Source organism: Cydia pomonella, chromosome 7 (genome assembly GCF_033807575.1).
Source record: "Cydia pomonella isolate Wapato2018A chromosome 7, ilCydPomo1, whole genome shotgun sequence".
NCBI lineage: Eukaryota > Metazoa > Arthropoda > Insecta > Lepidoptera > Tortricidae > Cydia > Cydia pomonella.
Genome location: NC_084709.1, coordinates 16,531,388 through 16,559,375, shown reverse-complemented (window position 1 = coordinate 16,559,375; position 27,988 = coordinate 16,531,388). Strand labels below are relative to the sequence as shown.

Genomic DNA, 27,988 nt, shown 5'->3' with positions numbered 1-27,988 from the left:
ACTTTACAACAGTTACCAAAGGTCAATTTATTCTTATAAGTTTCTGTAAAAAATACAGCTTAAAAACACGTTTAACTTGAGTACAGGCTTGTGGGCAAAGTTTTCACCGTAAAACTCACGTTGTGTAAGATTTATGAGGAGTTGGTCGACACCTCCGATCATTATTAGTATAGAAAATGTGCTGCGTAACTTTTATACGGAGCACGCTCATTAGTGTGCTTTAGGGTTTATTGGCAATATAATGTTATCTACTAATTATGCAACTTTTCAACTTCGCCTGGTTGGAAACGCTTCCTTTGTCCATATTATACGATACAATTATTGATAATATTAATAAATACTATGAATGACTGGGGAAGGTACCATGGTACGTACTTCGAGAACGCGGGCGATAGTAGTAGCAATGACATCGTGCTTGTTTGCCACCGACGAGGTATAAAAAAATGGATTCAAGAGAGGATAGATCACTACCGTACCAGTAACTCCGAGAAAATGGTATGTGTAACTGACGTAACTGTGCAGAAATATTGGGAACTCTAGAAATCAATAGTACATTGTGCAATGAGGGGGGGTAAGTGAAATTTTGCAAACGAGGTTAAATGCGGCTGTCGTACATTAAATACTCGAGTTTGTAATATTCTTACCCCCGGAGTTACACACAATGTTTTTCATCACACTTGCTAAGAAAAAAACTAAATTTGACTCGAAATAATTCTTAAATACGGTGACATTTCAAATATTCGTCCGCCATATTGTCATTCTTTGACAGGTTAGGGATCAAAGGCACAGACCTATCCAGCATTTAGCCACGAGTCAATATTCTATAAAAATGTTTTAAACGGCTATTAAATTATCAAATAAAATATTTTAAACTTAAATTTTCAAAATAAATTAGAAACGCCAGTGTTTGAAATGTTAAACACATTTGTATATTGACCTACTTAACTTAGGGAGTTATAGCTTTTTTTTTCGGAACAATAAATACATGCCTTTGTCTTTCAATATACCTGCATGATATAAGATTTTTTTTGACAAGTTGATGAAGTAGTTGTATTCATTGTAGTTATAAAGTCCATATCATTCCCGGTTTTTTTTTTACTCTACAGTGATATCGTATGTTTTGATTTGGTAGTAAGGCATTACAAACAGGAGGTTGTTTAAACCCTGTATAGGAACTGGACAAGTCCAATGAAGGGCCAGTCTCCAATTTACATATGTTAGAGAATGAGTGGCTTATTGCATAATAAGTCAAGTCAAGTCAAGTCAAAATATTCTTTATTCAAATAGGCCTAGCAACAAGCACTTTTAAATCGTCAAATTTTACAAATATCATCTTAATCTAAATATCAGAGCAATTTATTGATGCAGTTATTATTGTTCTAAAAAAAACATTAATAAAATACAAGCTAATAGTGATGTTGTATGTAAAATCACTAATAGTATTTAGCTTGTATTTTATTATGTATTCCAGCCCTGATGGCAGTCGCTTACCAAAAAGGCCAATCAAGTATAAATTTGTAATTAGATAAACCAAAAGCGGACCCCGTGTTGATGACAAAAAATCACCCAGTATTTAAATTTGTAGTATGTTTTAGTATAATCGAATATATGAATTATTTATCCAAATTTAATTGAATCCTAAACAAGTGAGATGATATTGGATATGAATAATAGGTAATAGTTATATTAATAAATAACTATTCCTTTGATTATAACCATTTCAAATTTTACACAAGAGTAAATTCAATTTACTCCAATTATAACTCTCATTGAAACGTTTGGTAAACGGACCGACTGAAAAGCCTAATAGGCTGTTTACACGCACGTAACCAGTGAGCCGTGGAGCTTGTTTGCAAACTTTCACAATATTACCACGATATTTAGGCGTGTTATTGTACAAAATATTCGTACATTTTGAGGTAAAATAGAATCATACGCACGTAAAAAATACAAAGCAAGTTGTCTTGCGTTATTAGCGTTAACTAATCGTAACCTAAATGTAAATATGATTTCAATGAAATGAGGATACATTAATTGAATAAAATTAAATTAATAAATAAATATTATAGGACATTATTACACAAATTGACTAAGTCCCACAGTAAGCTCAATAAGGCTTGTGTTGAGGGTACTTAGACAACGATATATATAATATATACATATTTATAAATACATAGAAAACACCCATGACTCAGGAATAAATAACTATGCTCATCACACGAATAAATGCCCTTACCAGGATTTGAACCCGGGACCATCGGCTTCGTAGGCAGGGTCACTACCCACTAGGCCAGACCGGTCGTCAAAATTATGACTACTTATAAAATAAAATTAAACCTACCTAGAAAAAATAAAAATAAGTACCTAAAACAAACCCTGGCCTCTTGGCAGGGTGCCCATCACGCAGGCAGCATTCCCGCGCTGTATCGCTTAGCGCGAGAAAGTTGCCTGCACGAGGGTCTCCCGTTGCCTAGCTCAATCGTTTCCCCAAGCTCCCTGAAGAGCCTTAGCCCCACGGACCAAGTGCCTCGACACCAAAAGCTACGAATTCTTAGTTGGTGCCAAGACAGCTATATTTATTAGTTTTAAATGTAAATATTGTTTTCTTTTTATTGTGGGACGTACCATATTACAATCTTTAAATTGCAAATTTTTTTAATCGTAACTCGTAAGTTGAGGTTTATTGAGCTTGTTCTTGGTATTTATACATTTTCGGGAGAATATTGGATATCACTGTTATTGGCAGGTTTCTCGCTTTCGATATCAATTTTAGGAAAAGTATTCCGCGTCTAAAATTCTAAACTAAATTGAAAAGCAATTGGTTAGCTCTTGATAGATTGTTATGCACTTTGTCTAAATTAATTAAAACGTAATGTACGGGTGCCAAAATAGGATTTTGGTTAATGGAAAGTTATGTCGAACTTTCTATAGTACACAAGACTCGACAATTTTCATTCGTATATTTTACAATCGATTGCATGAAAGTTAATTTAGGTCGTATCGAGGAACACAATTCTTGCATATATACATTTTTTATTGTTTGAACATGGTTTGGTGACAGATCTATTATTTTAGTGACTAATCAATTAGGTTGTAGAAAGCCCATTTGTTTGATGATCGATAAAATCATACCCTGAACCCCTGGATAGATATTCGGGGACAATTTTACACAGATCAACTTAGTCCCAAACTAAGCGACGCTTAAACTATTGGTCTAGTACGACGATCCATATATATTTAAATAGATAAATACATACTTCGATAAATAGAAAACACTCAAACACACACACAAATAAATGTGTTTCCTAGGATTTGAACTCGGGACCTCCAGCTTTTTAGACAGTTCACAACCGACTAGGCGAAGTGGCCGTCAATATTATATGCATAATTTATCGTAATAGGAAATATTTCAACAGCACATCAGTATGTGTACCCATGAAAATGCATCCTTGCCTTCGTAGATACTCGCCTTTTATCGCTTACAATTAATAGTGTACAATAAAAACGTAATGTTGTTCCAGTGGCAGACTTCACGACGCAGCTGTCGCAGATCTACGACCGGCACTCCTCCGAGCTGCAAGTGCTCGTCGCCAATTTTCGGAAAAAGAACGGCGAACTCAAGAAAGAGAGGTAGGTGATGATTTGTTTGGCTAACGGGCGGAACACCGAGTTATGGGTTTTTATGAATGATCGCAACGAACAAATGATAAGAATATTAGAAATAAGCTAAACCAATACGACAGAACTACTGCTATAAACTTTATTGTTCACTACTAAAGAAAAGTTGACAATGTAAACAAATAACATACATCAATTTTATTCATTCACTGTTTACCATTCTTCCTTGAATGAAACAGAGTTTCTTATAAATAATTACGTCCTGATTTTCGTTCCCATTCTGCTACTTATCGTATATCTTTGTAAGTCGAGTTACAATTGCGATGATAAGTCTTCTTAAAGTTTGTATCAGAGCTATACTTGGACATGTTAGATTTTAAACAGAAAATAACTCTCAATTCTACAATACGAGTACAATACAAATTCTATTTATCGCACAACCTCAAAAGGAAACAAATATAAAACATAAAGATGGAGTAAACAAAAGGCAGCTTTATCGCTAAATAGCGATCTCTTACAGACAACCTTTAGGTAGCGGAGAAATTAAACTCTAAATTTAAAATCTACAAACTGGGCTGATGTTACTTCAATACGATTCTAATAAAAAAGGGTATGTATAATAACGATTAGACACAGACCATCCGTTTTCTGTGCGATCTGATAAAAATGAAGTTATTTCATACGTGGAATATTTATCTCGCCAAAAAATTTTTTACTATGTGTATGTTAATTAAGATGACTTTAATACACCGTTTTTTACCGTTTACCGTTTCCTTTAAAACAATTTTTTTACACCAGGTAACAAAATCGGTTACATAGTTAGAAAAGTTTCCAAGATTAAGTTCGCGACCTTCGCCCAGACCCTACCGGTCCTTCGCATTATACCTTTCTTCGGCCTATCTGTGTTACAAATCTATCGCCTATTTCTTGCAATCGAAACCTTCCTATAAATCCATACCAGCCCTATTTTGTGAACCCAACGAGGTGTAATTTGAGTAAGGAATACATTAATAAAGTCGAAAACTGTTGTCAACTTTCATAAAATTTTAAATTACATTGTAAAGGTGCAAGAAATTCCAATTTGTTAATGGCATTTATTGCACATATACATTTGAGGACCGGTTTGGCCTAGTGGGTAGTGAATCCTTGTAAGGGCATTTATTCGTGTGATGAGTATGGATATTTTTCCTAAGTCATGGGTGTTTACTATGTATTTAAATTTTTATAAATATTTATATTATATATATATATATATATTGTAGCCGCCGTGCCGATCAGGATCTCGACGACTCAAATAAAACTTCGATTGATAATAAAATGAAGTATAATCTTCCAAAAGGTACTGGTTTAGAAGGGTTCTTGCCAAAACGGTTAACTGTAGAAAATGGGTGTTGATAGTATGGAGGATGATGAAAGAGTGATTTGCAATATTTGATCAGTACCTACAAAAGGTGGTTTAAATTTAGGTGCGTTTAATTGGCCGCGTTAGAAAATATATGGAGCGCTCCTATTGGTGCTTTTGAAAAGCCTCCGACTACTAGCCGAGCCCGACGGCTGCGTTTAGCTACTGCATTGATTTTTATATATCGTATATATATATATCGTTTTCTAAGTACCCTCAACACAAGCCTTATTGAGCCTACTGTGGGACTTAGTCTTTATTTATTTATATAGTTTTTTAACACATGGTACCGGAAAAGTCAAATCAACTTTAAAACAGAATGTGTCTGCAAGAAGAAAACGTTAAAATCAAAATTTTAAATCTGAGATTATTTAAATTTTAGATTCGAAAAATAGGTCAAGAGGCATAGGCATGACGTGCTAGATTTGATTACCCATAAAGAGACAGTCACTAGAACAGGGAAATTCTCTATACCGGGTGTTTCCTGTAACATGAGCAAATAATTAAACCATATATTGTACTCCTCAAACGATATAACTTTTGTTTAACAACTTTTAAAAATTACGAAATCTTTAGATTTTACCTTTTTCATACAAATTAAATATTATTTTCAATGTACACTGACATCAGTGTGTTTGACGTTGCTTGTCACGCTTAAAACATAACAAAATTTGCAATACATTGCGCCTTAAAATAAACTTTAAAGTGTAATAAAAATCAAAACATAAGTTATTTTTAAAAGTCGCTGAACAAATGTTGGTCAGTTTGAGGAGTACAGCCTACAGTTTAATTTATTGCTCCTGTTACAGGAAACACCCGGTATATTTATCAAAATATCAACGAGTAATAACTTATGATCGTTAGTCGGGTAGCAATTTCGTGCCAGTGTTGTTAAGTTAAAGTAACCGTCATAAAATAATATCAAAGACGATCTACAATTAAGGCCTTTGTAAACGTTATTAATTTTTATTGGATAACTGGCAAACCTATATGATTACTTTAAGGTGCCGTAGGTTTAAAAAGCGGAGTTTTTTGTAAAATCGTAAGTATCGCTTTTTAGATACGGTTGCCAAAAATTTAATTAGAAATCTTGAGTATTTTCTCTAGGAATTGTCACAATTGTTTTAAGTGCGTTTTAGATTATATTTCTATCGAGCGAATGATAGAAATATAATCTAAAACGCACTTAAAACAATTGTGACAATTTATACACAAATGCTAAGAATATGAAAATTGCTCCTATAAATGCTCAATTTTGTTTTTGAGTGAACTCGGTCATTACTTTTTTTTCTTATAAATCTTAAAAAAAAAAAATTAGGTGTATTCGCGGTCCCGAGCACTCACATCCATCTCGCTCATGCTCAGTGAGAGCACAGAAAAGAACACGAGCCTACGGGGCCTTAACTCAATACGGTGCCACAAAATTGCTTCTAGACAAACATCGCCATAATTGTCAAAAAATAAAACCTCAACAAGATCTACAATAGATCGCAGATATTTTATGAGTGGAAGTGGAGTGGCGGCCATTAAAGGCGGTACCTCGTAAAGACACTAAACGGGAACACCAATTTGTTTTCATTGTGGAGATTTTCTTGTCAGCGACTTGCTTTCGGGACTTTTTAACCACTAGTCCTCCTTGAGAATTATGATTAAAGGTTTTAAAATTGTCCCACCATACTCTTCTATTCTATATTATATATCTTAATGACAACGTCGGCATTTCTGGAAAGAAGGAAAGATAAGTGCTGATTACGCTAGGCTTATCCTCTTTTACTTAATATTTGTTATGGAGACAGTTTGGGGGCGGAGAATGACATAGGATACCTAATGTTTATCCATCATCATTTTACGCAAACAAAGTGGCGGGCAAAAGCTAATATTAATTATCAAAGAAACCCACAGTTTCCCCCTGGTCTACAGTATTATTGGTAGTACTTTTCCTCTTTCTTCTCGCGTCAACCCAGAAGGAGTGATTGATTATCTCAGCCAATCTTAGTCAAAGAACATTTTAATTCATATCCCGCATACTGAATAACTTATTTATTTATTAATCGTAAAGCATTACAGTTACTAATAAAAATTAATCTATAGATTGAGGTTTACATTCTTCAAATTCTCATTGACCCTCTGTGAAAGGTTATTTACCCTAAAGTAATTGTCGGGTACTCCACTCGGTCATCCATGCGTTGTGTATGTCCCACTCGTTGTCAATATGCACCATCCTAAGAGCTTGGGTTGCGGGACTTGACTCGTCTCTCTCCGTAATCAGTGAGATCTTTATGGATAAGCAGCGTAGATTGATATTTCGTTTTTATTGCCTCTCGGAGTTCATACTTTTTTCGTCGCGTGCTTGAGCTGCGTGCAAGAATGTTGGGGGAGTTTTGAGGCAACCAGTAATGAGCCGCAGTGATTCGTTTAGCTGCACATCAACGGAATAAGCATGTGCACTGTTCACTATACAGCGCTCGGCCGTGGAATAAACCAAGGCTAGTGCCGTAGTTAATACGCAAACAGAACGTAAAGGCTTCCTGTTAGTGCATGGGTCACCAAGGGGTTCCTGTTAGTTTTTGAACTATATTATTCCTGTTGTAACTACCGCGGAAATTAACTCTCAGAGTCTTATGTCCGTGCCTATTGAACAAGTTAAGCTGGTCACTATAACAGGTGACTAGTTAACTAAGCATATATGACTCCAGTCCTTTTTAGTCATAATATAATAAAAGAGTAGGAAGTCTGTAGTGCAAACCCGCGTTCTTAGCAACTCAACTGAGCCGAAAACATTACTTTGTATTATAATCAATGTTACATCTCGTAGATAAGAGATACACGATTAAAAGAGAGCCTAGCCAAGGTGACAATCGCTATCGCTTCGACAACGAAACGCTTTGTGTCTCTCTATCACTCTTCCACATTAGTGCGACAGTGACAGTTGCGTTTCGATCGCTACGAAGCGTAAGCGATTTGCACGTTGGCTACACGGCCTGATAGCGCTAAGTTACAGAACGCTACTAATAATAATGCAACTTTTAATTAACGAACTTACCTCGTTTTTTTACCATTACTAAGAGTATATAAAGTACCCAAGTTTAGCTCCCTTAAGTTAAGTAAATACTTAAATATTCTCCTATATTTTTGCTATATGAAAATAAAACAGTGAATTAACTATACATAAATGAACATATCCCATCCAATAAGTGGAAATAATAGGTTTATCCCTCGGCCTTGTATAATATGATCCGAATCTCTTTGAAAATACAATTGAACTGGACGGACGCAATGGACGTATTTTCAGCCGATCACTGAACAAAATAGCGGAGTTAAATCGATTCAGTGACCTATCAAAATTGAGACTCAATTGGTACTGTGCGGGCGTAAACTTTCTTAGAACGAACTTTAGTTCTATTTATGAACAAAACGGTATCTGAAGTAATTTATCATTGTTAAATTTATTTAATAAAGATGTATCATTATTTTACTTGATTCAACCAATGAAAATTGTGTGACGCTATACTTAATATTTTTTATCACACTTGCTCGATAAAGTTCTTATTTCATGCAGGTGTACTGAAGGACAAAGGCCTATTGTGTTCCCGCGGGAGTTATGGATTGTGAAAAAAAAGCTATAACTCCCTGGGGAGTTATAGCTTTTTTTTTAATTATGACACTTTTTCATACACACCAAGTAGCATAACTGAGTTTCACTTTTAAAATACTGACGTTTATAATTTAATATTTTTGTTTATGTTTAAAATTAAATAATTCGATTAATTTAACAGCCGTTTAAAATATTTTTACATAATCATTAATCGTGGCTGAATGCCGAAGAGGTCTGTGCCCTCAATACTAACCTGTCAAGAAATTACAAAATGGCGGACGAATGTTTGATATGTCACCGTATTTACAAATTATTTCGTTTAAAATTTAGTTTTTTCTTCGCAAGTGTGATGAAAAACATTGTGTGTAACTCCGGGGGTAAGAATATTGCAAACTCAGGTCTTTAATTACCTCCAGCCTGCGGCTGTCGGGAATAATCACCCTCGTATCCAAAATTTCACTTACCCCCCTCGTTGCATAAGGTACTATTGAGACTTTGTTCATATAGTAACGCCCAAGTGAATAAATAAGACCAAGTCCAAGTATTTCGAAAAAATCGCGCAGCTAGAATAAAATATTGAAGTTGCCTTCACTTAGTCTTTCTCCTGAACCACAAAGACCATGTCTTCAAACGTCGGAGGTAAATTTAAATCTTAATTAAACGCCATTAAATTCCGTTTAAGTTAAATTAAATCAATCAATCCCCTGGTTTTTTCCCTATTCGGGGTCAGCCCTCCTAATACATTTGCGCCAGTCACGGCGGATCTGAGTCAGTTCTGGCGTTAAGCCCATCGTCAGCATATCATTGTTGATAGTCCTTGTCCAGGTTGTCGGTGGGCGGCCTCTTCCCGTCTTCACTTCATCTATGGCCAGAACCTTTCTGGTCATTATGATCCAGGTCTCTGCGCATGACTTGGCCATACCAGCATAGACGGCTTTCCTGCATTTTTTGTGTTATGTCAGCTACTTTAAAAGTCCCTCGAATGTATGAGTTCCGAATTTTGTCTAACCTCGTAACTCCTCCTGCCCATCGTAGCATTTTCATTTCGGCAACATGTATTTTCTGGTTTTCACTTTTTCTGACTCCCCAGCACTCGGACCCATATAGCATGGCCGGTCTAACCGCTTGCTTGTTTGTATACGGCGCCTTTAGTTCGAATAGGAATTTTTGGGTCACACAGGACCCCTGAGAGTGACCTCCACTTGAGCCAGCCTGTCTTGATCCTATTGTCTAGGTCTTTTACGGCGTTAGCTTCAGTGTTGACTATGGATCCAAGGTATTTAAATTCCTCTACTCGTTTCAGAGGTATCCCTTCAATAGTTGGCGCCACGTTTTGCACGTTGGTGGTTTTTGAAAAGCGGCAGTGCATATATTCGGTTTTTTGGCAGCTTACTCGCAGCCCGCAACCTTCCAAAGCCGTATTTAAGTTAAATTAAATATATCAAAAAATTATATTATAGGGACATTGTTACACAAATCGACTAAGTTCCACGGTAAGCTCAAGAAGGCTCGTGTTGTGGGTACTCAGACAACGATAAATATAATATAGAAATACTTCAATACATAGAAAATATCCATGACTCAGGAACAAATACCTGCATGTGCTCATCACACAAATAGATACACGCCCTTACGGGGATTCGAACCCAGGACCATCAGCTTCATAGGCAGGGTCATTACCCACTAAGCCAGACCGTTCGTCACAATCATTAATAACTGTCAACCCGATGTTCACCCTCTTAAGGATTGGATTTATTATGATATACGAGGCAAACGAGCAATCAGATCGCCTGATGATAAGCGACTACCACCGCCCATGGACACCAGAGGAGTTATAAGTAAGCAAGTTTTTCTTGACGGTTTGAAGGTCGTACCTATTAAAAAAAAACCTTTCTTTGTCCAGTTCTACAACATTTGAAGAAAATAATGTATGAATCAAATTTCTAGGGTAACGTTTATCTGGTAGTACGTAAAGAAACTGTTTTATAAGTATAATTTAGATTGCAGACACATCCAATGATGCCTTATAATATGTTCAATCCATCAAACGGTGTAATCGGGCGTGCCAATGAAATGAAGCTATCGTCATCCAAGTAAAAATAAATTATATCGATGATTTCATGAGCTTATACTTTATCCATATTAATCATATATTCTATTATTAAATGATATATTGTAACTTATACTTATCTTTTAGAGTTTTCATCTTCTCAGCTTTATCCCGGCTTTAAAATTTACCACAGCCCACTTTGGGGATATTGTTTTCTTAGTAAAGATTTCTAAATTAATTTTAAATAAACCTTTAGATAATTTTAACTTTGTAATAACATTTGTTTTAATTTAAGAAAGGACAAGACACCTTTTTTTCTAAGTCTTGTGTTGATCTTGCCGAAATTTACTTTTCTTTGGCAAACATAGAATGGTTGAAAGTTACAATGATAACTTTACTTATTCAAAAGCCTGGGGCAGAATTTCGTTCGAACAATATAAATTGCGCAACTTTTGCGTAAGATAACGTAAAAAGTCTTTGAAATCTGATTCAAGTAAGTTTATCTTTACAAACCAATTTGGGTAAAATTATAAGCTAAAATATTTAGTATGATGCGACTCTTTGATACATATTATTTTTTTATTGAATAATTATAATAAGTTAGAATACTTTTAATAGGATTGTTTATATCTTTCGTAAAATTTCAGGGCCTAAAGCGTAGTCTATTATTTAATTACCAAAATAAAATGTATTTTGCAAATAGGCACTTAATTGCCCACAAGGGTGCATTAACAAATACAAAAAGCTTAAAAAACGTAGAAGAGTGTGGACACTGAAAAAGAAAATAGTCTATTCAATCTATAATAATAACAGTTGGTACATGATATTTTACCATAGGCTGGCGTAAGCCCTATTTCGTATAAAAATATAATTTTTAAGAAAGAACCGTAAATTAAATAAGTATGTCCAATTTCTCAATTCCACACCTTAACTTCAACCATCATTGTATTAAGAACGGACGCTTTAGGTACGGAGCATCTTACCACAATTTTTTTCGAAAACATACATAAAAACATACCCATGTGATCTTAGAATGTCTGAATAGGTATGCAATAATAATAGGTATAGAGTATAGATTAAAATAGACGTAGATTTAATTTTACCTTAGTTCGCTCGTTAAGTATTTATATTGTAAAGCGACAAGTAGAGAAATGTTTCACGGTTGGCGTATTAGGTACTCGTATTCACATTAATTTATTTTACCTGAGCATACACAGTTGACATGGGTACATGTCATTGGGGTGTTATAGGTACATATTGTACTCGCTTTAATGTTCTATTCTACTGGCGTTTTAATGGAATGTGCTGTGTGATTTTCAATAACGTACAGTATTTACTAGTCTTGACTTCGTTTTATACTGGTTTGATGTTTGAGGACCTGTTTGTTCTCTTTCAAAGAGAGAACCTTGTGCCTGGCTTTATTAAAACTTTAGTAGCTAGTTTCCATCACTACCACTAGCGTGCTGACCGAGCAATAATCAGACAATGGCACAGAGTAAATTACCAGTGAACATAGGTACTATGATACCACCCGCCGTAAAAGTGCATGGCGCCTTTATCAATTAAATCATTCATACTTTCTCCATCCAACTTGGCGCCGTCGACTGGACGGAAACGGTTTTGGACAGAGAAGCATGGCGGTATTTGGTGTCGGAGGCCAAGATCCACTTCGGGTCGCTGCGCACAGCAGTAAGTAAGTTAGTATACTTTCTCCATGTAATTTTGCAGCTCACTGTACATTAAAAAATAACATATTTTCTAACATGAATAGGATGAATCTCTTTTTTGGTTTGGAAGTCAGTTAAAAAACATATTTAATATTTACAAAAACATATATGTGCGCAATATTCTTTATTATATTGCTGAAATATTTGTATGTTTCCGCAGCTAAGCTGTGGAACGATCTACCAGTGGATGTAAGGAAATCGCAATCTGTTACCTCACTCAAGGAGAAGTTGAAAAAGTTGTGGTTCCTGATATTAGAACTGAGTACTTTTTATTCATATATAATATGTTTATGTAGGTATGCATATATTTATTTATAATATGTATCTTATATATAGACACATTATAGATTTATGTATATGTCATAGTTTGCGTATTCATACTACGAGTTGTCTACTTTTTATTTTATTATTATTTATTGCTCTCATGCTACTTTTATATGTATCCAAAATTCTCATATTACTACTGTAAATATTGATTTGTCTTTCACCTTTCAGTGTTTGATCCTTTCGCATTTTCTCAAAGGATAGTTGGAAGAGGAAAGGTTCTATTTTTAGGGAAAAGTTCGTTTTTTGGTTTGTTTTGTCTGTTTTATGTTAACCTGTTTATGTGCAATAAAGTGACATACATACATACATTTGATTCACTAAATGTAACGAAAAATAAGCATATACAAATATAAAACCCAGTATGTTGAATAATAATAATTCTTACTACTCGTAATTATATATTTTGTTATGTCAAAGGATGCATTTCAAAAATCTAATTACTTAACGTTAAAATGTCAGGAATCTTCAGAGCACAAACTGTGTTTATTACCTACTCTGAGTAGAGCACTTTCTGCGTCGCTTGACTTTACCAAATGTAGGTATCAGTAGCGGCGCGTGAAAATTCTGGCTAGGCAACTCGGAACAAAAAAAAAATCTAATTTATCATTATGTACTTTTTTTCATGATAAAAGTGAAGCGTGCGCTAGGTGTATCCTTGGGCGCAACCTTTTGCAGTTAGTGAGTAACCACCTTTGCCATACTATTATACACAAAAAATACAAAATTTCACGGGCTTAGTAACTTTATATATAAATTTGTGCACAAAACTAAATAAAATCACATAAAAACATTTAAAACTCTAATAATAACAACAAGCCTTGGTATCAACCGCGACGGGAGTGTTATCATAACATAATTCCATTTTCACCCACGAATTCTAAAACCTATTAGTACAAACCTATAAACAGTACTTTCTTTGAAGAAACATTCGTTATCAAATGATGAAACTTGAGATGAGACTACATAAAATACTTGGATTTTGTATTAAAATTTATCTTTTTTTAAAAGGTTTTTACAAAAATTGGTATTAATGATAGTAAAATACAATAAAAATTTTACCCATTTATTCAATTCAATGTTTTTGTATGGCAATATTAAGCATACGCGTGGCAAACGCACCCGATTCAAAATTGTGAAACATTACACTCCAATATAAATCTTACCTGTTTGTATTTAAGGTTTAAATTCAAATGAAGCTTCATGGTAATATAACTGAAGTTATCGCGGCCGTGTACTGAGGGCCTACCACGTACCACGAAGTTCGCAAATAGCGAGCATCTTTCTCTGTCACCCTAATTACGCTATTGGAGTAAAAGAGAAAGTTGCCCGCAATTTGCGTACTGCGGTGTTCGCGGTAGGCCCCCCAGTACTCGCGGACTTTATGAATATGTGCGTGCATTTTTCCAATATAAACCTTATACTCTTACGTTTAAGGTTTTTATTCAAATGAATAACTCGATATAAGACCGAGTTGCTTTGAAGTTCATTCGCATATAGCAAAATTTATGAGCGTGTGCGTGAGTTTTCGTATCTGTGTAGTGGCGCATGAATGAATAGTCAAGCTGAGCTTCTCTTCGCGCGCTCGCTATGATTAGTTGAAATTTAATCAATAGTGAAGCTTTAGTAAATCGTGTTAACAATTCCAAGGTAATGTATTACGTAGTGTTTTCATTATGGATATAATATTTTTAATTTTAATGATGATTTATAAGTTTGGTTTATGTAGCAATAAATTTTAGGCAAGCCGGTGGGAATCGAGTTGTATGGAGCCGCCGCCCCTGGTAGGTATACCTATTTTATTCGAAGGTAATTTTTACGTAGGTATTTCTATATTACTTATCACTATAAAGAACACACAAATTAAGTCATCAAACAACTTTAAACATATTTTATATGTATATGTACATCGATCTATAGACCCGGCGTCTAAAAAAAAACAAAAATTAATATATTGCCAACCTACCCTTTTAAAATTATTAACTCAGTAAAAAACCTGGACAAGTGCGAATCGGACTCGCCCACCGAGGGTTCCGTACTTTTTAGTATTTGTTGTTATAGCGGCAACAGAAATACATCATCTGTGAAAATTTCAACTGCCTAGCTATCACGGTTCATGAGATACAGCCTGGTGACAGACGGACGGACGGACGGACAGCGGAGTCTTAGTAATAGTGTCCCGATTTACCCTTTGGGTACGGAACCCTAAACATACACTCAACTTACATGTTCCTGCGTTATCCAACTTACTCAGAGTTAACCTTTAAAACTTTTAGTTAACAGTAATTTTAACCCTAAACGGTTAGCCAACTAACTCCAAGTTAGTTGGCTAACCCTGAAACGCGCAAACGGCCCTAAGATTTATACTTGACACGTGAAACGTATACCGTATGACTTATAAATCCTGTAATATTACTTATTCGTAACATATTTTTTGTAACCTTTTTATATACGCTTTTTACTTTCACTTGGCTTTTTTGTCTTAAACATAAGCCAGTTTGTGTCGGCGACTGTTGTCCTGAATTATGGATGAGGTCAAGCCCTGAATTCAGGTCCCAGCGCACTGCGGCCGATACCGAAATATCAACTCCTTACTTCCCCAACTGCGTATCTTACCCTATCAAGTCAGCCGAAAATGATATTTATAGCGTATAACATAAAGTGCACATTCAAAAATAATTAAGGGTTATTTAATGACGCTATGAAAGGAAATATAGTGATGTAATGATACCATGTGTTTGCCTATTAACTTCACCTGTAGTATCCTATTTCGACTCGATTTGGGGAGTATTATTAGGTTATTATATGATTAATAGCGTGTACATAGTTATGATCTGAGTAAAGCCCTGTTGGCTTAATAAAATTCATAGTTTATATTTGAACTTTTGCTTGTAAATAATATGCACTGGACATCAATAAGTAGATCGTCTGACAAAACTACTTAAAATCTCATCTTTTACATCACTAAATAACTAACTTATGCTCGCAACTTTGTCTGCGTGGGAAGATGATGATTATAAATAAAACCGGCAAAGTGCGAGTCGGATTCGCACAGGAAGGGTTCCGTATCATTATCTATAAAAAACGGTCACCCATCCAAGTACTGACCCCGCCTAACGTTGCTTGACTTCGGTGATTGGATGAGAACATCGAGATTGGAAAGAAATATTAATTTTATTCTGTTTTAGTACCCAATCAACAGGCAACAGAAATACATAATCTATAGAAATTTCAACTGGCCAACTATCACGGTTCATGAGATACAGACTGGTGACAGACGGACGGACGGACGGACGGACGGACGGACGGACAGACGGACAGCGGAGTCTCAGGAATAGGGTCCCGTTTGACCCTTTGGGTACGGAACCCTAAAAACTATCATATTTCCTCGGGGAACGAGCCTCAAACTAAATCATCTATCTAAATGGTTCAGTGGCTTAAGCGTGAACTGATAATACAGAGACAGACAAACAAGTTTTTTTACTTTTGCATTGATAATATTATTACATTATTAGGGATTCAATCAGAAATACACACGATTTTGTTACCGTCAATGTTTCTATGAAATAAAAGGCAGCTTTATTTATGCAACAGTATAATATGTGCTTAAATCTAGCTTTCCCCATAATTTTTAAGTTGGTGTTAAAGTTTAACCTAAACACATTTACATAAGTTCCAGTAATATTACGAGTAAAAGAGTTTAACTACAAATCCAGCTGTACTAATCCTTCAACCCAACATTACTGTAGCGTAAAGCACTAAGAAGATAATTGACAGAAGCCATTTAGAGACATCAGACGATGCGACGGCAGCGTTCCCTGGATCACAAAAAGCTTTTCAACGAAACACTTTTCTCAGGAGCATTGCAACCTGAGAAGCGACTTAGAAGGCTTTCTATTTTCAGATCGGAAAACCGTGGAAATTAAAGTTACACTGTTCTACTTACACCGTATTTAAGTTCACCTGTGTCTCTAATCAAATGTTACATTAAATTTTATTTTATGTGTTTTGCACAATGTGATTAGAGACTGACATGCCACAAATGTCGAGTCACGTATTTTCATTGAAATAAGTCGAATTTGTCTCCAAAAGTTGTTGGCTGTTTGCCTATTACATATCTATTCTAATTATGTGATTTCATTGCCATTATTACATCGCAACATAATCTTCGTTGACACTGACGCCTTGGCCTCGGTACGCTTCAATGGCAAAACTGTCATTGCGATGTCAAACCGAATTCTCGCCTGAAGCGAACCAATTTAAGTGTTAACTGTTATTATGAATAATTTCAACAGATCTTTGGAATCCCAATTACACTGGTAGACCCAAGATGAAAACATTGAAAACTCGGCGATGCTCAGTGAACTACATATAGAAATACAGGGCCAGGGTCTATTGGCTCGCATCCAGCTTACGCATTACGTTGAACGAACGGAACGATTGAGCGGTCTTCGCTTCCTCGTAATGCTAGTCGCTTGTTTATTAGTAAAATAATAAAATTGTTGCATGAGGTGATTGACCCATTAATTACAGTGATCACTTTTAAGACTATTCTTTGTGATTTAGCCAACTCATCTATTCAAATAGAATTTTTGAGTAGGTATTTATTTTTTGTTATAGTTTCTATTTTCTGTCGTTTTTGTCAATGACATTAATAACTTTGTTATTTTTGTAACGTGCTTTTGACAAATTAATGTTTCTCATTATTTTACCTTGTGTTAAATTAGATGATACAATGCAAAAGTGTTCAATCGACTTTACATACCAGGTTGATTAGTGTCCACTTTTTGTAAGATTAAGACAAGTGGTCAAAATGCTTTTGAATCGAAACATACTCGTACCTATATGTCTTTCGAAACAATTTATCTTATACCTTTAAACGAGCAATTCTTGTATATATATAAATATATATATTTCTGTGATCTCGGAAACGGCTCTAACGATTTCGCTGAAATTTGGTATATGGGGGTTTTTGGGGGTATACAATCGATCTAGATTAGTCTCATGTTTGGGAAAACGCGTGTTTTCGAGTTTTCATGCGTTTTTCTTTCGACGCAGAATATGGTCGCTAATTTCGTGATGCCGGCCGCTGTCCGTCTGGTCCAGCGGGTAAAGACGCGGACTGCTAAACGAATGTTACGGGTTCGAATCTCGCCCGGTGACTAACTTTTGTTTTTTTTTTTATATGTTCAAGTTTATATATAATTTTTTAATTTTTATTGTTTTAGACAAGTTTAATTTAGTAAAAAAATGTAGTTAAGATTATCACCTGTAGACCACCATATTACAATAAATAGTTATAACCGAGCAAAGCTCGGTCGCCCAGGTACTAGTTTATTATTTGTATACCTCTCTCGTGCACTAGACAATGATTTCCGGATATTTGGGAGGCCAGCGTGGAACAAAAGCCAACACGTAGAGGCACTGTCAACAATTTAATTAAATGTGATGGGTACATGTAGGGGATATATCCGTGTCATGAGGTGCACGCAGTTATACCGCTCGCCAATCTCGATCTTAATGGAATCTAAAAATCTAGGCTACGACGGGGGAAAACTGATGATTACCTCTCTGGTTTTCGCATATGAGAAACCGGACAGCTATCTAGTTTTTTAAGTAAAATTTTAGTTTCTATAAGTACATTTTAAATTTCATCATGAAAAATGCAGCGTACCTATTTAACGAACATACGAAGAATATTTCTCATACTTGAGGAATATAGAACATGTATTTTTCTCTCGATATGTGTAGATAATGACATACTTTCGCGTTAGGAATCTGATTTTTCCCGTTCGGATACATTCTTTGACAATGCATTTCAAGCATGCATTTTATTCTTGTGAAGCTGAACTGCTGAGACACATGTTTTTTATATCCTGTAGGGTGCATTAAATGCGATATTTTATGAACTTATAACACAATAGTAAGCTATCCCGATTTGATTTGCATAAGTATATGTAAATGTGGCTAACATTTCCGTTAATTATTCCTTAACCAGGTGGTGATCTGATAGCTACTACATAGCAAATGAATTTTTTGACAGGCAGAGAAAAGACAACGACTACAAAATGTCATTCGCGTAGTCTATAACGTGGGCGATTTCGGAACGGTTAAAATGGGAGGAGTCAAAAGAAATTTCTTTGACGTTTTAGGTGTTAAGCTCAAATCGACATTAAATGGCTGTTTTTGTACGTTTTTCTCGATATAAAAGTGTGTTACGAAACATGACTAACTAAAGTCATAATGTATCACAGTTATTGTTTTTGGTAAAATATTCGCTCTAAAAGTTTGAGGTTCATATGTAACCTCTGCTCGTTTGAGGCACGTACAAGATGTTGCCACTGCCCTGCAGGGAGCTTAGGTACATGTCAGAATTTGAGGGTAAGATTATTTATTACTATGAATGAAACCTTCTAGTACAATATTCACAAAACATTACCATTGGTTTATACATTTAATATTTGTTCAAAGGTTTACCTTACGAGCCACGAAATCCGCGCGAGCCGAGCAGGTGCCCGTAGTTACTTAGTGTATTTTTGACGCAAGTAAAACAGTCTTAACCCTGTTGAAAAATGCTATAGCATACCAATTGTGATGTAGTCAAACGAAAATAATTTAAGTTCAATACAGAACTTCTTTGTTTTTTCGCTTCTATTGTATGTACTTGATTTGCTGTCTGAAACAAAAACAGGCATTTGTTTTTTAGAAACATAAGTATATAACAGACCTTATTTTGCTGTATTAGAGATGGCTGTATTTTCTTATTTACATTGTGGTTTTATTATTTCGTCGATTATATGTAAAGACGTGACTAGCCCTTAAAACTACTATGTATGGCTAGCTAGCAGTGCCGTGGTTGTATATGTATGTACCACATATAGTTTCTATTTTCCTCCGTGAGCTTCTACGGATTATCGTCTTATCTATTGTTTAAAAACCGCAAAGGCGCGTGCCACTATGAAAAAATGGTCAAGCCGCATAGGTAGCGTTTATTGAATTACTACTCTATTGAGCACGGAATAAGATTCATTATGAACTAATACAGAATTCTAACAGAATAGCTGTCTGATCTCTATTGGTGCGTCTAAGGTAGGCGACTAAACGCTATCAAACCAGCTTAACTTGTGACACTGCGATCCGAAACAAAGATACGTATTCGAAGACCTCGCTTGCACTGGTAATGCGAGCGCACGGCTAGCTAGCGCCAAGGAAGCAATGTTATGTTTCTCGAGGAGCAGGTAAAAAACAGGGCCGGATTTTCACACAAATATATTTGGGTGGTTTTACGTTCTTTAATTTAAAGAGATAAAACATAACACTATTTAAATAGTAGGTACACATCTAACAGAATGGGTTTGTGTAATTACAATAATAACGAGATATACTCATTTTTATAATCAACTGTTTAAACAGTTGTTTGCTAATTTTAAACTTTAAACAGGCTAATTTTAAATAAACAATAAAACAATGGTAAAATAGTAATAAATATGTATAACAATGGTAAAATAGTAATAAATAATTTAACAATCCCGTACTAATAATGTTAAAATAGACCTATATGTTATAATTATGTACACTAAAATAAAGATATTATTTACAACAGAGTACACATTTAGTAAAACATTTATACAAATTTATATTATGAGTCAACAAAAAAATAAGTAACATATACATAATAGTGTATGCATAAAATAAATAAATATAAAACAAAATATGCATATCGTTTAGAGTCAAATCACGCTAACTCTTTCAAGCAAACCATACAAACAGTGTCAGTTTGTTAGAAGTCTGAAGAGTTAGCGTTATTTCGTAAAACCACCCAAATATATTTGTGTGAAAATCCGGCCCTGTTTTTTACCTGCTTCTCGAGAAACATAACATTGCTTCCTTGGCGCTAGCTAGCCGTGCGCTCGCATTACCAGTGCAAGCGAGGTCTTCGAATACGTATCTTTGTTTCGGATTGCAGTGTCACATGTTAAGCTGGTTTGAGAGCGTTTAGTCGCCTACCTTAGACGCACCAATAGAGATCAGACAGCTATTCTGTTAGAATTCTGTATTAGTTCATAATGAATCTTATTCCGTGCTCAATAGAGTAGTAATTCAATAAACGCTACCTATGCGGCTTGACCATTTTTTCATAGTGGCACGCGCCTTTGCGGTTTTTAAACAATAGATAAGACGATAATCCGTAGAAGCTCACGGAGGAAAATAGAAACTATACCACCGTCCCTAACGCGCAGTGGGCATATAAAAAATTAAAAACCACAGGAATTGTTCATTAAAATAATGATAAAAAAAGAAATTAGTTTCCTTTTAACGCTATTATCTACCGGAATCAGTAACCAAATTTAAAAATACGTCAGGCCTGTTTAAGGAATACTAACCACGTCTTATATTTCTGTGGCCCTAGTGAAAAAGGGTACAAGTCTCTGGTAGTTTAGGTGTATAAGGGCATAAGTGTTACGTGGAACATACACCCCTTTACACCTGCGCTGCCAGAGACTTGTACCCTTTTTCACTAGGGCCACAGATTTAGAGTTTTAGTTATATCACCTCAATTTACATGATAATAGTACCTTTATATTTAGCTTAAGCTAGTTTCACGAAGGATATATCCGATCGTTCAGTAGGTATTATATTATTCATATTGCAATCCATACGTCTTTGAAACGTCACGCACTCATTCTTTATATTGACAATCTTCACAAAGACTACAAACGTCGGAAATAATTCTCTAGATATTTTTTTGTTTCGTGCCACGAAAATATTTACCTTTCTTCGTTGTTTTCTTTAGCGGATAAAGAAGCCTCTAAATGGTTAATGAGTATTGCGGGAAAGTGGAAACAAAGGAAACAACAAAATATTTAATAAGGTTCAACTCAACAGTCAAATTATTATTGAGTCCGTCAAAGGGAAATTAATGTATACTTACATTACTTCACTTTACAAGTTTACACCATTTAACTCTTTTATTAACAACGATTGAAAAATAAACTATAACTGTTATGTAGGTAGGTGTTGATGATTATTATTTAAAATAATATTAGGTACCATTTCAACCACTGTATGATTAAGTATATAATTGAAATCAAATATTTTTTTTAAGGCACCATTTTTAAAAATCTTCCTATTTTAAGTCCTAATATGCCTAAGGGAATACGAAGGCCAATTGGAAAAATTATGATAAATAAAGAAGGAGTGACGGATAGAAAATTTTCCCGCCAGAAATGCGGCAACGAATTACGCTTATTTTTACCAAAGAAATTGACGGTGACAACGCTCGCATCAACGCCACAGTAATTCCGCAACAGTAACGCTACTGCATTTGTTATCCAAATGGCACTTCAAAAGTAACATTCGTATTTCACCTGCACTGTATTACTGTTGCGACATAACTGCGGCGACGTTGATCCCGCCACTGTATGTGTCAATTACTTTGATAATGAGTGACGAGGCGGATTGAATGTCATAATCACGGTAGTAATGCGGTGACGAACTTCACTCATTTTATCAAGGTAATTGACGGATACTGCGGGGACATCAACACAGCAAGCAAGCAGCTATAGTTGACATCCGAATGGCACCTAAAGACGGGATTCGGATCTCTTCAGAGTTTCTGGTTGAACTAGTTAGCAATTGCTCGCGAGTTTTATTTTCATTCGCTTTCTTTTTCGTAGTAAGTATAAAGACTAATGGGGTTGGCAAGAAAAATTATGAAATTAGGTGGATAACAGCCACATCACAAAACATTAGTATACTTAAGAGTAGTTTGACGACCGGTCTGGCCTTTCACCACCCCGCCTATGAAGCCGATGGTTCTGGGTTCGGACCCCGGTAAGGGCATTTATTTGTGTGATGAGCACGGATATTTGTTCCTGACTCATGGGTGCTTTCTATGTATTTAAGTATTTATGTAATATATATATGTTTTTCTGAGTACCCACATCACAAGCCGTATTGAGCTTGCTGTGGGGCTTTGTCAATTTGTGTAAGAATGACAAATATTATGTTTATTTATACTACATACATATTTTTCAGTACAGCTAAGAGTATTGCTAGAATAAAAAATGACTAGCCAGCAATAGCCTCCTTCCTCGACAATAATTTACTGTTATTGTCTACAACACGGTGAGCTAAATTATCACAATACATCTTGTTTCTGTATTATCAAAAATAATTGCATAATTGTCTTTGATTATGTGGATATATGAGATGTCGGTAATTATATCTGGTTACCACCACATTCTGAAATATATTAAAGATGAAAGATGCAACCAAGTAACCAAAACGACCTAAACACAATCTTCTTGCCACTGTAATGTTAGGTATACATTATTTTGTTTATTTTTTGATTTTACCTTTGACTATACAACTACAAATTACGCTTTCATACAATTAATTTAATAGAGTCCCGAAGCGTTTTGGTAGACTGAAATAGAATTTTTTTTTTTTTAACAACAAAATTACACAGCATTACAGTATATACTAATGCACTGCGAAATTTAGGACAGAAATTATACAAATGCATACACATCAGGTACAGAATACAATCTGGGACTAGGTAGGTCAATATTATTTTAAGTTATATAACATCTACGAGTATGTATGTACCTGTAACATGGTAAAACCTTTTCCAATGTCAAAGCAGCTGGCATTTATGACATAACCTGCTACCGTGTCATTACATGTATGGCTCCCAGCAGTAGTTAATCTTGCTTTTTTGTACAGAAATAAACATGAAACATTCGTTTACGTTACTTGCAACAGTTGCAACCTTCAGAAGCAATCTTGAATTCGTAACTTCTTCCTTTTTCCTTAGACTTCCGGAAACAATATAAATCTGCAAAGTTGATCAAAAGTTAATTGTTGCGTGAAGTAATTCTTTGTTATCGAATTCGGTCCATTTTTTGGTTTAATTTAAAACTCCCCCATTCAAATTTCTACGTAAGATTTCATTTCTAGGGTTCCGTAATCAAAAGGCGAACAACCCTTTTAATTATTCTGTTATATTATATCTCTGCCGGTCCATCAATCCGTCTGTTTGTCAAAAATATCTGAATAAAACTAGCATATGTTTTCATGTGTGTATGTCAAAATATTTTAAAAAATACAAATCACGTAAGAAAACAACATATTATACATAGGTTTTGATTTTTCCTCCTAAATACAATAGACGATTTATTGTAACGCGCACACAGATAAAGAAAAAGTTTCGGATGAAATGGGCAAGATCTCCGAAAGTACAAAATATTAGGGGACGGGATGATTCTGATGGATTATGAGGTTTAGCTACACTATTTATAAGCCATCTTCGTTTAATCGTCCCTTCTGGGACATCATTTATATACTTGTATAACATGTTCACTCTATCTGGATTTAGCTAAGCGAAATGTTAAATATATATTATATAGGTGCAAAATATATCTTTATGAATTTTAAATTCTTTATATGTGCAGGCCGCGTCGATTCTGCAGCATTTTGTAGCTTTATTCGCAAACCAATGGTAGGTAATATATTTTAAATGAATTATTACTCTATATTCTTTTGCATTTTTGAGTCGTCTGGAAATTGTAAAAATGTTTTTTTTTTAATAAACTAATAGTAGGTAATATTTTACACTAGCAAGTTTTGATGAAAATATCAATTAGTACGTTCATAAGTACGTCAAATTAATTAACAACTTGTAAGTTTTACTCGTCTCAGACATACAAAATAACGGTATCAGCAATCCTTTATTTTCTATAAATATCAATTTTCAAACAACATTTTAAGGGTAAACTTACTGATTATAATGATTATTCCTTTACACATTAATCAACGTTAAACTAACTCCAAACTAACCCGATCTGTATCGCAACCTAAAGAATTCTACTTGTTATCTATCAAGTCAACCACAAGAGCAATCCAAGTGTCCGTTGGTTTCAAATTTATTGGGTAAGGTTTCTGCTTTATCCACCGTTGACTTATTGACTCCCAAAACGTGTATTTCCTTTGCTTGGCGAATGCGAATAAGTCGAAGCTGGGATCCAATATAAGCTGAAAATTCCTAAAACATTTCCATTCACCGTTCTGATTGCAGGCCTCTAAGGGCAGGATGCTATTGACAAGACTGAGAAAGTTGTACAGTTAAATGTGAATGTAGATATTTCCCATGAATATATTGGTCTAAACCGTAATATAGGAGTAGGTACTTTTTTGACAATGAATATTGAACCATTTTTTCGAGCAACATAGATGAAACTAGGAGATGATAAAAAAGTGGTCCGGAAGAGTGTTTCAAGCTCAAGATCTTACACACGTTACTTTGATAATTATAAGTGTTGATTTTGTTGTGTTGTTATTAAAGTTAAATAATCCGCAATCGTCTTGTAATCCGGAGGTCGCGGGTTCAAACCTCGGCTCGAACCAATGAGTTTTTTGGAACGAAATATCATTTGATATTTACCAGTCGCTTTTCGATGAAGGAAAATATCGTGAGGAAATCTAATCCCTAAAAGGGCTAGTTTACCCTCTGGGTTGGTTGGTAAGGTCAGATGGCAGTCGCTTTCGTAAAATCTAGTGCCTATGCCAAATCTTGAGATTAGTTGTCAAGCGGACCCCAGGCTCCCATGAGCTATGGCAAAAAGCCGGGACAACGCGAGGAAGAAGGGGTAATTAAAGTTAAATAATCCCATAATACTGTAATCAAAGCGAGCTGCAACTATGTAGTTTAATTTCTCTTTTGGTCACACTTTTTGGACGTAGACAACAATACGCTGAAAATATCCGCAGCATTGCCATATTATTCTGACAGATAACTATCTGTCTGTGAGGCAGCTGCCTCCCGGTGTTTTTGCGTGATCATTCGGCTCGCTTGCGCTCATAAGCCAATGGAATAAGACCCCAGATCAATAACACTCCACAGGCTAACTGAGCATTGATTCAGAAAACTTAATATCCCTAAGGATTAAAAGTTAAACCCGAATGCTTCCAGCGAAACTTGGGGTCAGGCGTTTGTAATTCATGAGGGACTTTGGTGTTTGATAAGTAAATTGGACTTAAGCGATTGTTTTCCCGATTGATAACTTTGTATTTACTTATTCAGGCTACCAGTAATTCTCCAAAACATTATAAAATATTGAACAGAATAAGTAAGTAATGCTGTAAGGTATTATATAAAGTAAAGTACTAGGTGATGATATATACATACATAAATCGAAAAATACATACTTTTATACCTACATAGAAAACACCCATGACTTATGAACAAATATCTGTGTTCAGTACACAAATAAATGCCTTTGCGCAGAGATTCAAACCCAAGACCAACAACAGCTTCATAGACAGGATCACTACTGACTAGGTCAGACCGGTCGTCTAATACATGCATACGGCCTGATTCGAACTTTATGATAGGTACATCAAATATTTGCTAAAGATACGATAAGAATTAGATATGTCAGTGTCAAATGAAAACAAAAGTTTTTGTTTGAAGAAACGTATCTTTAGCAAATGTCTGACGTATCTAAAAATTTCGAATCGGGCCCATACATATAGGTAGTAATTACATGAAGCAAAACTTTTTTGAATACAGGATTTTTTTCGTGGTTTCTGTAGACTTCTATCTTACCTGATTTACTACCAAACAAGATATGTTAATATAAAATGCATTTATTTAATACGTACACGCCGCGTTTATAGAGAAATCTAGATATTGAAAATTTAGGAAATGCACTTTTACTTGGAGTATTCACCAAACAGCATAAATACATTTCAACTTTGTTATTGTTTGTCGTTAAAGCGTTGAGCCCATTTCATTAGACTTAAGATTAGTTAACATCTACAAAACATTTCTACTTGTATTTGCACAATCGCAATGTATTTACACGTTTGTACTTACGTTACATTACATACTTAATGTAAACAGTAGACGGCCGAACATGCCGAATAGGCTCGGTTTTATATTCGATGTCATCTTAGGTGACACCTAATTCGTTTATTTTATTTCGAATTGTTACTTATTACCAGAGCCCGAAATTTTCGTAGCATTTTTGAGCTGTCATAGGGACTTCTCATCTCATCACCTAAGATGACATATAAAACCGAGTCTATTGTTGTATATGTTTACGATCGGCCGTCTACTGTTTAAGTTTCTAGTTATACCATGACAACATTTGCTGGTTATTTCAACAATAGTAGAATAGAATTTGATGCAAAGCAATACGGCCATAGCTGGCTAAAATAATAGATCCCTAGATCTCGAATATCGGGGCTTTTAATTAACAAAGTCAACGTCAATCAAATTGCTAATGATCAAGCTCGTTAAGGATCCAATTGAATAAACAACTTAATGGTCTGCAAACAATACCGTATCGATATTGGCCAATGTAAAAAGAAACCGTTTTTTCCTCGATTGTAACGAATAGCCGATTATTTTAGATCGGGCCTACAACATATTTTATTTTCATTGCACGGATTTTCATAAACCCAATTATGTTCCGGGAGAATGATTGTCTGTTAAAATATTCCTCAATTTCCATCAATTATACCGAATATATATATGTATTTACTAATAAATATTACAGATGAGAAAGTTTGTACGTTTGCATGATTGTATTGATTGTTCCTCGATGTCTCTGGCAGGGCTAGCATTATTTATTTTTGTTATTCGGATTTAATAATAATATTCGGATTTATCAATAATTTAATGGTGTTCCGTCTTTATTTTCTATTCTTCTGTTGCGTAACTTACTAAGTGTGATGTTCATATTGTATTGGAAATGGGGCGTGTGGCACTGAAAGTGCCAAAGTCTCAAGTTTAAGCATTTGTTTTTCAAAGAAGTATTATAGGAGTAGAATTTTAGTGTTATTTTAGGTAAATTATAATTCTTTAGAGTCAACTAAATATTATGAATGGAATACAATTACTGCAAATCTAAATAGAATACGAATATCATCTTTATCGAATTGGCGCAACAATATCTAAGACAAATAAAATCATAAGCTACTTTGTCATAATAAGCTACTTTTGAGTTTGACGCTAAAATTTACGTCTTTTATCACATTCTATTCTTAGCTATTTTCTTAAATATGTATTTTCGCTTCAAATTAAACATCTGATTTTAAAACATCGAATGATTTTTAATACATACATTACATTCGAATTTTTGTAGTCTGTTTATTTTATCGAATGTTGTATTTATTTTACTTTAAGTAGGTACCTAACTATATGCCTGCAAACGTGGAGCAGCAAGTTATATGTAAATCAAAAAAGTTCAAGTACGATTTCTGTG

At 34.9% G+C, this 27,988-nt stretch overlaps 1 protein-coding gene across 6 annotated transcripts in view; it reads left to right on the top strand.

Moving 5' to 3' along the window:
* Positions 1–27,988, top strand: part of LOC133519992 (uncharacterized) — a 270,730-nt gene that overhangs the window by 83,738 nt on the left and 159,004 nt on the right. For all 6 annotated transcript variants that reach the window (XM_061854217.1, XM_061854218.1, XM_061854219.1 and 3 more), the window contains exon 4: positions 3,522–3,630. In XM_061854217.1, the coding sequence (XP_061710201.1) occupies positions 3,522–3,630 (109 nt within the window). The remainder of the gene's footprint in view (positions 1–3,521; positions 3,631–27,988) is intronic.